Source organism: Buteo buteo, chromosome 17 (genome assembly GCF_964188355.1).
Source record: "Buteo buteo chromosome 17, bButBut1.hap1.1, whole genome shotgun sequence".
In the NCBI taxonomy this organism is placed as follows: domain Eukaryota; kingdom Metazoa; phylum Chordata; class Aves; order Accipitriformes; family Accipitridae; genus Buteo; species Buteo buteo.
The window spans coordinates 28,048,902-28,062,099 of NC_134187.1; the positions used below are offsets into that span (position 1 = coordinate 28,048,902).

The 13,198-nt window shown below is 66.4% G+C and overlaps 1 protein-coding gene across 2 annotated transcripts; it reads left to right on the top strand.

The window, feature by feature from the left end:
• Window positions 1-1,995: 1,995 nt before the first annotated feature.
• Window positions 1,996-9,136, top strand: KRT8 (keratin 8). 2 transcript variants are annotated; one of them, XM_075049380.1, is made up of 9 exons: window positions 1,996-2,781; window positions 4,772-4,980; window positions 5,704-5,764; window positions 5,875-5,970; window positions 6,056-6,220; window positions 6,597-6,722; window positions 7,350-7,570; window positions 8,610-8,665; window positions 8,761-9,136. In XM_075049380.1, exons 1-9 carry the CDS (start codon window positions 2,449-2,451, stop codon window positions 8,940-8,942), a joined length of 1,449 nt encoding a protein of 482 aa, XP_074905481.1. In that variant the 5' UTR covers window positions 1,996-2,448; the 3' UTR covers window positions 8,943-9,136. The 2 variants fall into 2 exon arrangements, with proteins under 2 accessions (XP_074905481.1, XP_074905480.1); XM_075049379.1 differs by having other exon boundaries at window positions 8,758-9,135.
• The last annotated feature ends 4,062 nt before the right edge of the window (window positions 9,137-13,198 follow it).

Genomic DNA, 13,198 nt, shown 5'->3' on the forward strand with positions numbered 1-13,198 from the left:
GGCCAAGGATGGAGATAGGTGGATGAATGGAGATCTAGAAGGAGGGGTGGGTGGTTGGGTCTGGCCAGGGACCGGCGGGCAGGTGGGTACGTAGGCATGGGCATGGCTGGATGGGATGGCCAGAGCTGGGTGGCCGAAGGACAGATGGATCTACCTCCTCCGGGAGGTGCGGAGTTGGGTGAAGAAGTGGCTCCATGGGTTTATCCGCATCGGCCGGATCCCCGGCCGCCATCCCCGCTGCTGCCCCAGAGCCACCCTTCCTGACGCACCAAAGACGACGAAACAAAGACAAAAACGAACCCAGTGAACCTCCAAATCCCTGCCTGCGGGTGCCGGGTGCCGCGTGCCGTCTCGGCCCAGCGCCCGCTGCTCTCGCGTGGGGCAAGCCCGGTCCTGACCGGCCGCCCGTGCCGCCGCCGTGCCCTTCTCCATCCCCTGTCCCGGCCCTCCCCGCTGCCAGGGTGCTGCCAAAAAACCTGCTTGAGATCCGGAGCAGCAGGTGGAGAGATAAGACAGCGTGGCGTGGCACGGCACGGCAGGGACTCTGCGTGGGTGACCTGATCCTGACCTGGGGGGGGGATCAGGTCCTTGGTCCAGTGGCTCAGGGGGAAACCTGAGTTTTATCCAGAAACATGCTCAACGTTTCATTTTTTGTGGTTTTTTTTCCCCATTTCGAGGGCAGGGTTTTGTACAGAAGGCAGGAGGTCGCAGAGAGCAGGGACTGGTGGAGCTGGCTCGGGACTTGGGGACGTGGGCTTGGGGATGTGGGCTGGTGACGTGGTGCTGGGGACGTGGGCTTGGGGTCGTAGGTTGGGGACGTGGGGCTGGGGATATGGGTTGGAGATGCAGACTTGGGGACATGGGCATGGGGACGCAGACTTGGGGGTGTAGGCTGGGGACGTGGTGGCTGGGGACGTGGGGCTGGGGAAGGGTTTGGGGTCATAGGATTGGGGATGTGGGGCTGGGGAAGGGTTTGGGGTCATAGGATTGGGGATGTGGGGCTGGGGAAGGGTTTGGGGTCATAGGATTGGGGATGTGGGGCTGGGGAAGGGTTTGGGGTCATAGGATTGGGGATGTGGGGCTGGGGAAGGGTTTGGGGTCATAGGATTGGGGACGTGGGGCTGGGGACGTGGGGCTGGGGAAGGGTTTGGGGTTATAGGATTGGGGACGTGGGGCTGGGGAAGGGTTTGGGGTTATAGGATTGGGGACGTGGGGCTGGGGACGTGGGGCTGGGGAAGGGTTTGGGGTTATAGGATTGGGGACGTGGGGCTGGGGACATGGGTTGGAGATGCAGACTCGGGGACATGGGCATGGGGACGCAGACTTGGGGGTGTAGATTGGGGACATGGTGGCTGGGGACGTGGGGCTGGGGAAGGGTTTGGGGTCATAGGATTGGGGACGTGGGGCTGGGGAAGGGTTTGGGGTTATAGGATTGGGGACGTGGGGCTGGGGAAGGGTTTGGGGTCATAGGATTGGGGACGTGGGGCTGGGGAAGGGTTTGGGGTTATAGGATTGGGGACGTGGGGCTGGGGACAGAGGGTGGGGATGCCGGCTGGGGGACGTAGGTTGGGGACATGGGGCTGGGGACGCAGGTGTGGGGACCCAACTGGGGACATGGGGCTGGGGACGTGCCTTGGGGACACGGGTTGGGGTCTCTCCCCATGCCGGGACCGAGCCGGGGGGGGTTTCACCCCCGAGCTGGGTGCCGATCTGTGGGTGCCAACGGGTGGGGTGAGGGTCTCCACCAGCCGCATTTTGGGGCGACCACCCACCCCCGCAGCCCCGGAGGGGGTCTTCACCCCCCTTTCACCCCAAGACCTCCAGATCCTGGGGCAGGATCCAGCCCCAGCCCCGCACCCAGGCAGCTCCCAGCGGCTCCGAAGGGGTTAAGGAGAAGCCGGTCCCGCTTCTCCAGGGGCTGGCGGCTCTCCCAGCCCTTCTCCTCCCCCCGGCTCCTGGGTATAAACCAGGAGCTGCTCACCCCACCCCGGATCCGGCCTCCCGTAACCCGTCCTGCCCGTCCTGCCTGTCCTGCCACCACCCTCCTGCCTGCCCGGCAACCCTGCCCGCTTCCAGCCCGCTTCCAGCCTCCCTGCAACCTCCTTCCAGCCTCCTTCCAACCTCCTTCCAACGTCCTTCCAACCTCCTTCCAACCCTCTTCCAACCCTCCTTCCAACCTCCTTCCAACCCTCTTCCAACCCTCCTTCCAACCTCCTTCCAACCTCCTTCCAACGTCCTTCCAACCCTCTTCCAACCCTCTTCCAATCTCCTTCCAACCCTCCTTGCAACTCCCTTGCCCGTCTTGCGACTCCCTCGCGCCCTTCTTCCAAATTTCTTGCCCTTCTTCCAAATTTCTTGCCCTTCTTCCAAATTTCTTGCCCTTCTTCCAAATTTCTCGCCCGTCTCCCGACCTTCTCGCCCGTCTCCCGACCCTCCTGCCCGCTCACCATGTCCGTCACCATCACCAGGAAGACGGTGAGAAGCAGCTCGGTGGTACCCGGCCGTTCTTTCAGCTCCCACTCCTACACCGCCGGCCCCGGCGTGAGGATGAGTACGGCTTCAGCCTTCGGGGGTTACGGTGGGAGCCGTTACGGAACCGGGCTGTACCGGGGTCCGGCCGTCGTGCCTGGGTCGGGGGGTGGCATCACGGCCGTCAGCATCAACCAGAGCCTCCTGACGCCCCTCAACCTGGAGATCGACCCCAGCATCCAGCGGGTGCGCAAGGAGGAGAAGGAGCAGATCAAGACCCTCAACAACAAATTCGCCTCCTTCATCGACAAGGTGGGGCTGGGCTGGGGGGGGAGACCCCGCAGGGAGAGGGATGGGACCCCCCCTTGGGGACCTCCGGGGTCCCTCGGGGACATCTTCACCCGGCCAGGTACACCCTGAGCCCCTCAGGGACTTTGAGACCCCCTCGGGGACCTCCTGGCCCCTTCAGGTCCATCCTGAGCCCCTTGGGGACACTGAGACCCCCTTGGGGACACTGAGACCCCCTTGGGGACCTCCTGAGCCCCTTGGGGACATTGAGACCCCCTTGGGGACCTCCTGACCCCCTGGGGGGACCTCCTGGCCCCTTCAGGTCCATCCTGAGCCCCTTGGGGACCTCCTCGCTCCTTTGGGGACATCCTGACCCCCTTGGGGACATCCTGGCTCTCTTGGGGACATCCAGACGTCTTTGGGGACACCCTGACCCCTTTGGTCGCATTTTGGACCCCCTTGGGCACCTCCTGACCCCTTTGGGGACATCCAGACCCCCTAGGGGACATCCTGGCTCTCTTGGGGACATCCAGACGTCTTTGGGGACACTCTCACCCCTTTGGTCACATTTTGGACCCCCTTGGGGACCTCCTGGCCCCTTTGGGGACATCCAGACCCCCTTGGGGACACCCTGACCCCTTTGGGTGCGTTTTGTCCCCCTCGGGGACCTCCTGCCACCCTTGGGACCCCCATCGCCCCCCTCAGGGACCCTCTGACCCCCTTTGGGCGCATTTTTCCCCCCCTTTGGGACCTCCTGGCCCCCCCTGGGGACACGCAGCTGGCTGTGGGGACACCCTGGTCCCCTCCCACTGCTGGGGACATGGCGGCCGAGCCTGCGGGCAGGGAGCGGCGTCGGAGCTGGGATGGGACGGGTTGGGGGGGGGAGCGTTGCCTGCCCCCCCCCCCCCCCCACCCCAGGTGCAATGGGGGCACCCCCACTCCCACCGGCACCCAGCACCTTCCTCTCCGGCACCCGCTTCCGGATGCTCCGCTGGGGTTGGGCTCCTCGCCCCATCGTGGGCTGGGGGGGGGCCCAGTTGGGCGTAGTGGGGGGGGGACAAGGGGGTTCCCTTGGGGGCAACCCCAGATTGCACCCAGCACCCCAGGTTTACACCCCAGACCTGGCGACCCCAGACTTCAGCACCCCAGATTGCACCTGGGACCCCAGGTTTGCACCCCAGACCCGCTGACCCCAGACTTACACCCCAGGACCCCACAAGCACCCCAGACCCAGTTTGTACCCCAGGACTCCAGAATTGCCCCCCAAGACCCCCTGGCTCGCACCTGGGACCCCAGATTTGCACCCAGAACCCCCGATCTGCCCCCTGCCACCCCTCTCACCCACCCCACCCTCTGCTCCTTGCAAGCCAGCACCCAAGACCCCCCCCCAGCCATGCACCCAAGACCTCCACGCTTGCACCCAGGACCCCAGACTTGCACCCACGGACCCCAGATCTGCCCCCTGCCACCCACTCCTCTCGCCCACCTCACCCTCTGCCCCTTGCCAACCAGCACCTGGGACCCCCAGCCTCGCACCCAGGACCCTCAGCCTTGCACCCCAGACCCAGTTTGTACCCCAGGACTCCAGAATTGCCCCCCAAGACCCCCTGGCTTGCACCTGGGACCCCAAATTTGCACCCAAGACCCCAGGTCTGCCCCCTGCCACCCCTTTCCCCCTCTGCCCCTTGCAAACCAGCACCTGGGACCCCCAGCCTCGCACCCAGGACCCTCAGCCTTGCGCCCCAGATCCAGCTTGCACCCAGGAGCCCAAATTTGCACCCAGGAGCCCAAATTTGCACCCAGGACCCCAAATTTGCGCCCAGGACCCCAAATTTGCACCCAGGAGCCCAGGTCTGCCCCCTGCCACCCCTTTCCCCCTCTGCCCCTTGCAAACCAGCACCGAGCACCCACCTCGGGCAGCGGAACCCGTCCCCAGGGTGGGATTCGTGGGGTCTGGCGGGGGGGGGGGGGTGACGCTGGCTGCCCCCCCCCCCCCCCCCAATTTCCTCCCCAGGTCCGGTTCTTGGAGCAGCAAAACAAGATGCTGGAGACCAAGTGGAGCCTCCTGCAGAACCAGAAGACCACCCGCAGCAACATGAGCGGGCTCTTCGAGGCGTACATCGCCAGCCTGCGCCGCCAGCTCGAGGGTCTGGGCCAGGAGCGCCTGCGCCTGGAAGCCGAACTGGGCAACATGCAGGGGCTGGTGGAGGAGTTTAAGAACAAGTCGGTTCCTCGACGTCTCGGGGCGTCGTGCGCGGTGGGGGGCGGTTGGGGAGGCGGCACGGGGCCCCCCTCGGCGGCGGCTTCGCCTTGGGGTGCGGCGTCCCGCCGTGTTGCTGAGGTTTATGGGGAGGGAACTGGGGATGCTGGGATGGGGCTGGAGCATCCCCCTCCGGCTGTCATCGGGGTGGCTTTGGCCGGGGAGGGGGGTTCTTCCACTGCGAGGGGCATCGGGGTGGATGGGACCCCCTGTCCCTGCATCCCTGTGTCCCCATGTCCCCGCGTCCCAGTCTTCCCATGTCCCCGCATCCCTATATCCCCCACGTCCCTATATCACTGTATCCCCCATACCCCCAAGTCCCTGTATCCCCATATCCCTGTATCCCCCATATCCCCATCTCCCTGTATCCCCATATCCCTGTATCCCCATAACCCCATGTCCCTGTATCCCCATATCCCTGTATCCCCCATATCTCCATATCCCTGTATCCCCATATCCCCATGTCCCTTTATCCATATATCCCTGTATCCCCCATATCCCCATCTCCCTGTATCCCCATATTGCCATATCCCTACATCCCTGTGTCCCCCATATCCCCCACGTCCCCGCATCCCTATATCCCCCGTATCCCCGTGTCCCCGTATCCCCATGTCCCCATATTCCCGTATCCCCCGTATCGCTGTCCCCCCCCATCCCCGTCTCCAAGCCCTCCCCTCTTCCCCAAGGTACGAAGAAGAGATCAACCACCGCACCGAGAAGGAAAATGAGTTTGTGCTGCTCAAAAAGGTGAGGGGGGGGGGGGGAACCCGGGTTTGGCGGGGGCCAGGCAGCACGGGGTGGGGGGGGGCTGACGGGGACGGGGACGGGGACGGCTTGACGGGCTGCTCTGCCCCCAGGACGTGGACGAAGCCTACATGAACAAGGTGGAGCTGGAGTCACGGCTGGAGAGCTTGACCGATGAAATCAATTTCTTGAGGCAGCTTTATGACGAGGTACGGGGTCACCTCCCTCGCGGGGGGGGCCCACACGTGCACCGAGTTGCCCGTGCTCAGCCCGGACGCCGTTCCTTGCCCGCAGGAGCTCCGGGAGCTGCAATCTCAGATCTCCGACACCTCCGTCGTCCTCTCCATGGACAACAACCGCAGCCTGGACCTGGACGGGATCATCGCCGAGGTGAAGGCGCAGTACGAGGACATCGCCAACCGCAGCCGCGCCGAGGCCGAGAGCATGTACCAGATCAAGGTGAGCCGGAGCACCGGCCCCCGGGATGCGGGATGCTCCAACCTGGCCCCCCTCCGTGCTGCCGGTGGTCCCCGCTCCTCCCTGATCTGGGATGAAGGAAGCGCAGGCTCCTTCCTCCTCCTCCCTGTGGCTTCACCCTGCAACCCAGCCGGGCAAACACCCTCCCTGCCCCGGAGCAGGCGGCTGCTGCGTGGGAGAGATCCCGGCTCCAAACCCAACCGGAGCCGCCACAGCCGAGCCTGGAGCATCCCTCCTGGCGTGGGCGCGTCCCGGCTCTTTTCTCCCCAATTTTAGGGGTGCTGGGGGAAGGAGGGGGGTGTGTCTGGGGGGGGGGGGGGGCACCCCATCTCCATCCTGCCCGCTCCGGTCTCTGCAGTACGAGGAGTTGAAGACGACAGCCGGGAAACACGGCGACGACCTGCGCAACACCCGCGGCGAGATCAACGAGCTCAACAGGCTGATCCAGAGGATCCAGGCGGAAATCGAGGCGCTCAAGAACCAGGTCTGGGAATGGCCCCTGGGGTGGGAAAGTGGGGAGACGCCGCCCGCTCCTCCCACTGTCACCCTCCCCTACCAGCACCCCCACGGCCCCTTGAGCCCCCCCCCCCCCCAGCTACCTGCGGAATCCCGCTGACCCTACCCATGGGAATCCCAAATCGGAGAAGGGATCGATATCCCGGAGATGCTGGGGGGGGGGTGTCATAGCCTGGGGGATGCTGGGGGGGGGTGAGGGATGGTGGGACACGGGGGGTGCTGGGGGGGTGAGGGATGGTGGGAGATGGGGAGTAGGGGATGCTGGGGGGGATGCGGGGGGGTTGTGGGGGTGAGGGATGCTGGGCTACGGGGGATACTGGGGGGCGAGGGGTACTGGGAGGTGGGATTCTCAGGGGTGAGGGGTGCTGGGGGACAGGGGATGCTGGGCCATGGGAGATTCTGGGGGGCGATGGGCGCTGGGGGATGCTGGGGGGGAGCGAAGGGTGCTGGGGGGGGGGTGAGGGATGCTGGCGCATGGGGCCTGCTGGGGGATGCAGAGGCACGGGGGATGCTGGAGCACTGGGGGTGCTGGGACACGGGGGACCCCCCCCCCAGCCCCTTCTCCAGGTCACCCCCCCCCGGCCGTGCCTTGCAGCGAGCCAGCCTGGAGACGGCCATCGCGGAGGCGGAGGAGCGCGGGGAGCTGGCCCTGAAGGATGCCAGGGGGAAGCTGGCCGAGCTGGAGGCAGCTCTGCAGAAGGCGAAGCAGGATATGGCCCGGCAGCTCCGCGAGTACCAGGAGCTCATGAACGTCAAGCTGGCCCTGGACATCGAGATCGCGACCTACAGGAAGCTGCTGGAGGGAGAGGAGAGCAGGTGGGGACACTCCGGCCTCGCTGGCGCCCGTATCCCACATCCCATATCCACCAGGGATCACGTGGGCATCCCACGGGCACCCTGCATCCCGTATGCCACATCCCATGGGCACCCTGCATCCCATATCCCGCATCCCATGGGCACTGGGATCCTGTGGGCATCCCATGGGCACCCTGCATCCCATATGCTGCATCCCGTGGGCACCCTGTGTTCCGTATCCCACATCCCATGGGCACTCTGCATCCCATATCCCCTGGGCATCCCATATCCCATATCCCCCAGGGATCCCCTGGGCATCCCATGGGTACCCTGCATCCCATATGCTGCATCCCATGGGCACCCTGCATCCTGTATCCCGCATCCCATGGGCACTCTGCATCCCATATCCCCTGGGCATCCCATATCCCATATCCCCCAGGGGTCCCCTGGGCATCCCATGGGTACCCTGCATCCCATATGCTGCATCCCGTGGGCACCCTGCATCCTGTATCCCGCATCCCATGGGCACTCTGCATCCCATATCCCCTGGGCATCCCACATCCCATATCCCCCAGGGATCCCCTGGGCATCCCGTGGGCACCCTGCGTTCCGTATGCCGCATCCCGTGGGCACCCTGCATCCCATATCCCGCATCCCATGGGTACTGGGATCCCGTGGCCATCCCACGGGCACCCTGCATCCCATTAGCCACATCCCATGGGCACTCTGTGTTCCATATGCCACATCCCGTGGGCACCCTGCATCCCATATCCCTCATCCCATGGGCACTCTGCATCCCATATCCCCTGGGCATCCCGCATCCCATATCCCCATGGCATCCCACATCCCATATCCCGTGGGCATCCCAAATCCCGCATCTGTTGGGCATCCCGCAGCCCCCACCCCGGCTCTCCGCAGCTCAAGGCTGTGCCCAGGACCAGAAGGACCCTGTGTCCCTCTGCCACTGCCCCCCCCCCCCCCCCCCGCCTGGCCTTTGGCATGTCCCTTAGCCCCCACCCTGACACTCGTGTCGTCCCCCCCCCCAAATTTCTCCTGGCAGGCTGGAGTCCGGCATGCAAAACCTGAGCATCCACACCAAGACGACGGGGTACTCTGGTAAGACGGGGGGGGGTGACCGGGACCCCCCCCTACTTGGGTGCCACCCCCCCCCGGTGCCACCACGCTCACGGCTGGTCCCTCTCCCCCAGCAGGCGGCTTTGGCGGGGGCTTCGGGGGGGGTTTCGGCACCTCTTTCGCCAGCGCCGGCTACGTTGTGCCCCCCCCGGCCCTGGAGAGCTCGCCCCTCACCAAGTCCCGCGCCATCGTCATCAAGAAGATCGAGACCCGCGACGGCAAACTGGTGTCCGAGTCCTCCGACGTCCTGGCCAGCTGAGCCCCCCCCTCCCCAAATCCCTGGGGGGGTCCCTCCGCAGGAGCCTTTGGCGGCCGGATCGGGCCCACAGGCGGCTGGGACCCCCAGCACCCCCTAACCCCCCCCCCAGGGCAACCTGAGCCAGTGCCCCCCGTCCCCACTGAGGGCTCCGACCCCCCCCGGTCCTCACCCCCCTTTTCCATCTGTCCTGGCCCCCCCCATGTCCCCATCGGAGCTGTGGGGTGGGAAATAGGGGGGGCTGCCCCCCCCCCCCCCCCCAAGGGGGCTCCCACCGGCTCCGCTGCGGGAATAAAACCTTTGAAATACAGAATTGTTTTGGTAAACGCCGGTGCTGGGGGCTGCTGCCCACGGGGATGTGGGGGGACCTGGAGAAGTGTCCCCCCCCCACCCACTGCCAGGGGTGCCAGGATCCATCTTTCTTGGGGTGTCAGGGTCCAGCCAGGGGTGTCAGGATCAGTCCCAGGGTGCTGGGGTCTGCCTGGGGTGCCAGCATCCATCTTGGGGTGTCAGGATCAGTCCCAGGGTGCTGGGGTCTGCCTGGGGTGCCAGGATCCATCCCAAACTGCCAGGGTCCCTCCTGGGGGGGGGGTGTCCCCCATGCCAGGATTCACACCCAGGTGCCAGGACCCATCCTGGGGTGCCAGGATCCATCCCTGGGGTGCCAGGACCCGTCCTGGGGTGTCAGGATCCATCCCTGGGTGCCAGGACCCATCCTGGGGTGCCAGGATCCATCCCTGGGGTGCCAGGACCCATCCCTGGGGTGTCAGGACCCATCCCTGGGGTGCCAGGACCCGTCCTGGGGTGTCAGGATCCGTCCTGGGGTGCCAGGATCCATCCCTGGGGTGTCAGGACCCATCCTGGGGTGCCAGGATCCATCCCTGGGGTGTCAGGACCCATCCTGGGGTGTCAGGATCCATCCTGGGGTGCCAGGACCCGTCCTGGGGTGTCAGGATCCATCCCGGGGGTGCCAGGACCCGTCCTGGGGTGCCAGGATCCATCCCTGGGTGTCAGGATCTGTCCCAGTCCACAACCGTGGGGTGTCTTTGAGGGTCCCCAGCACCAGCCTGCGGGGGCCTTAATTACAATTCTTCGTTAGCGCTGGCTGTAACGAGGCCGTGGCCGGCGGCGTTCAAAGTCCGACCGGCCAAATCCTGCGGTGTTTTCCCCCAAAACCAAGGTTGTCTCCAGGATCCAAGGGACGGTTCCCATCACGGCTGTCCCCCATCGCCCGGATCCGGGAGCTGCCCCAGGCTCAGCCCTGCGGGAATTCTCCGGGATTCTCCGGTGTCTCGTAGGAGGGTTGAGCCCCGGGGGTGCTGCTGGGAGGAAAAGCGTGGGAGCTTTTTTATTTTCGCCTCCCGCTGCGCCCCCAAAAGCCGTGGGATCGTCCCGCCCGTGGGGTTCGCTGTGCCGAAAGTGGGGCCAGAGACGCCCCAAGTCACCCAGGGAGGAGGGGACGCCCCCCTGGGTGCCCACCCGTGGCCCCCTTAGTCCCGGGGAGGGAGCGAAACAGCCCCGTTTGGGGGTCCCAGCCCTGGGAATAGTGGTGGGGGGGGGGTGTTTAATGGGATTTTTCCACCCCCACCCCCTCAGAGGTGACGGGGGACATGACCGGGGATACTGGAGCTGGTGGGGGCAGAGACACGGGTGGGGGGCGAGTGGGCTCGGAGCTGTCCTGGGTGGGAGGGGGGGGGGGCAGCAGGATGGGGGATGTGGGCTCAGCTGACGAGGACTTTGCCCCTTGGTTAATAATTAGCAGCACCCGCTCGTTGGCTCTGGGGTCGGATCCTGCTCCCAGCAGGATGTGAGGGGGTGGGAGGATTTGGGGGTGTGGGGTGGGCTGTGGGGGTTTTTTGGGGGGGCCCACGCAATGGAGGTGGGGGGCTCAGCATCCCCCCCCCCCAGCACCGCTGGTGACCCCTTAGTGGGATGGAGTGGGGGGCTGCAAGGTGGGACCGGGGGGTGTCCCAGGGATATTGGGGTGCTCCAGGAATTGGGGTGCTCCAGGAATTGGGGTGCTCCAGGAATTGGGGTGCCACCCCCCCCCCCCATTACCAGTCTGGAGGTGACACCTGCCGTCTGCACCGCTCGCCTCCGCTGCAATTACTGCTTGCAGCTAATTAACGTGCTCTGGGGGGGCCCCCCCCATCCCCCCCCCCGTGCAATGCACGATCCCCCACCCCAGCCTTGCCAGTCTGCACCCCAGGGGCTTGCCCCCCCCCCCAAAAAAAACAAAGGGGGGACCCAGAGGCTCCCCCAAAACCGCCCCAACAGCCCCCCGGTCCTGGGGGGGGACACAAGCTTTTGGGGGGGGGCCCTTGGGGCAAAGCGGGGCTGCTGCTGGGTTCAGGTAGGGGGGTGACACAGCTGACACCCCCCCCCCAAAAAAAATAGGGGGGGGTGAGAGCAGCCACAGTGCTTCCCCCCTGCCCGGGGGTGGGTGGGTGGGGGGGCGTTAAATTGGGACCACCACCCTGCACCCCCTTTTCTGCTCCCCCCCCCCCCAAATTTTGACACCCCCCTGACCCTGCCTCGAGGTTTGGCGTTGGTGGGGTGTCCCCCCCCCCCCGGGATGTACCCAGATCCCTAAGGGCTCACCCTGCTTTTTTTTTGGGGGGGGGGGGCTGCGAGCTGGTTTGGGGGCTCCCCGGGGTGCTTGGGCGGGGGGGTTGGGGTGGTTGCCCCCCCCCCCCCTTGAGGGCTTCACCCCCAGCCTCTGGGGCAGCCCTGCCCCCCCCCCCCCCGGATGGTTTTTGGGGTTCGCAGGGACGCTGGGGGGCGGCAGAGGAGCGGGGATGGGTTACGGCAGCTCCTGCAGCAGCTGCCTGGGACCGGGGGGGGGGGCACCGGGGGGGGGGGGGCAGAATGTTGGGGTCCCCCTTTGGTCCCCCGGGTGTGTTTGTGTGTGTCAGCCGGGTCTGGGGGGGGGTCTGGGGGGGTCCCACCCCAGCCCTGACACCCACCCCCCCCCCCCGGCTCCAAACCCCACCGAGGATTTGGGGGCTTTGGAGTGGGGGGGGGGGAACAGCCCCGGTGCAGCCGATGGGGCTGAGCCCGGGGGGGGGGTTGGACATGGACCCCCCCCCCCCCCCCTTTTGGAAACGCTGGGGGTCGTGGAGACATGACCTTGCAGGGAAACTGAGGCACGGGGAGGGCTGGAGAACCCCGGCGTTCTGGGGGGTGCTTAAGCCCCCCCCCAAGGGTGGCAGCTCGGGGGGACCCCCAGGGTGCACCCGGGGGGGGGGGCTGGAAGGGACAGCCCCCCCCCCTTCGGAAGCATCACCCTATCTGGGTGCCAGCACCCCTGTTCTGCATAACCCCCTTCCCCCAGGGGGGGGCACCCCAAAACGCAGGGTGCTGGGCACCCATGGGTGCTGGTACAGCCGGATCCCGGCGGGCAGGGCCGGGCAGGAGCAGGCAGATCCGGGGGGGGGGGAAAGGGGGGGGTTGGACAGGGCTTTGCTGGGGACAGGGTGCTGTGCCCCCCCAGGTTTCAGTGTCACCCCTGCCTGCTGGGACCGGGGACGCCGGGGGGGGGGAGACGACGTCGAGGGTCCCTGGCATCACCCCGTGGTTTTGTGGGACCCAGCGACACCCAGAGGGTTCTGGGGGGGGGGTGTGTGTGTTAAAATCCCCCGTCACCACCGAAAAAGATCCCAGGGCTGAATATCCTGTGTGGGGAAACTGAGGCACGGACGCAGGGCTGCAGCTCAGGGGACCCCCCCCGCCGCCGCCAGGCAGGACCTGGTCCTCCTTGGCAGGATTTGACCCTATAAACCACCCTGGGGGGTCCATCCCCGTGGACTCAGGCCTGCTTTGCCCCCCCCCCCCCCCCAGGGCTGGGGGAGGGTGCCAGGGCAGGCTGATGCCTGACACAACTCGTCTCACGGGTGGAGCAGTGACTCACCGGGACGGACGTGCTGGGCCCCGTGCACAGCCCACGTGTTTTTTGGGTACCCCTGGGGCTGGGGGGGGGGGGGGTTCCCCTGTTCCTTTCGGGGGGTCCCAGTGTCCCAGGGGAGCTGGGAGGACACGGACACCTGGGTTCCTTTTGGGCTGGGGAGGGGGGAAGAGGGGGAGAGGGTTTGGGGGTCTTGAGCCCCTGGGGGGGGGGGGGCGTTAGGGGCTTGTGGTGGGTGCTGGAGGGGGACAAGGGGACCCTGCCTGGTGGGGAGCCCCCGATGTGAGGACCCCAGTGTCACAGGATGGAGCTGAGCCACCGGCTCGCGTCCTTTGTGCCCCCCCCCCCCCCCCAA

Excerpts from the sequence above, each read along its gene's own strand:
- KRT8 (XM_075049379.1), top strand. The coding sequence starts at position 2,449 with ATGTCCGTCACCATCACCAGGAAGACGGTGAGAAGCAGCTCGGTGGTA. Across the intron at positions 4,981-5,703 it reads GTGGAGGAGTTTAAGAACAA|GTACGAAGAAGAGATCAACC; the intron begins GTCGGTTCCTCG and ends CTCTTCCCCAAG. Across the intron at positions 8,666-8,757 it reads CAAGACGACGGGGTACTCTG|CAGGCGGCTTTGGCGGGGGC; the intron begins GTAAGACGGGGG and ends CCTCTCCCCCAG.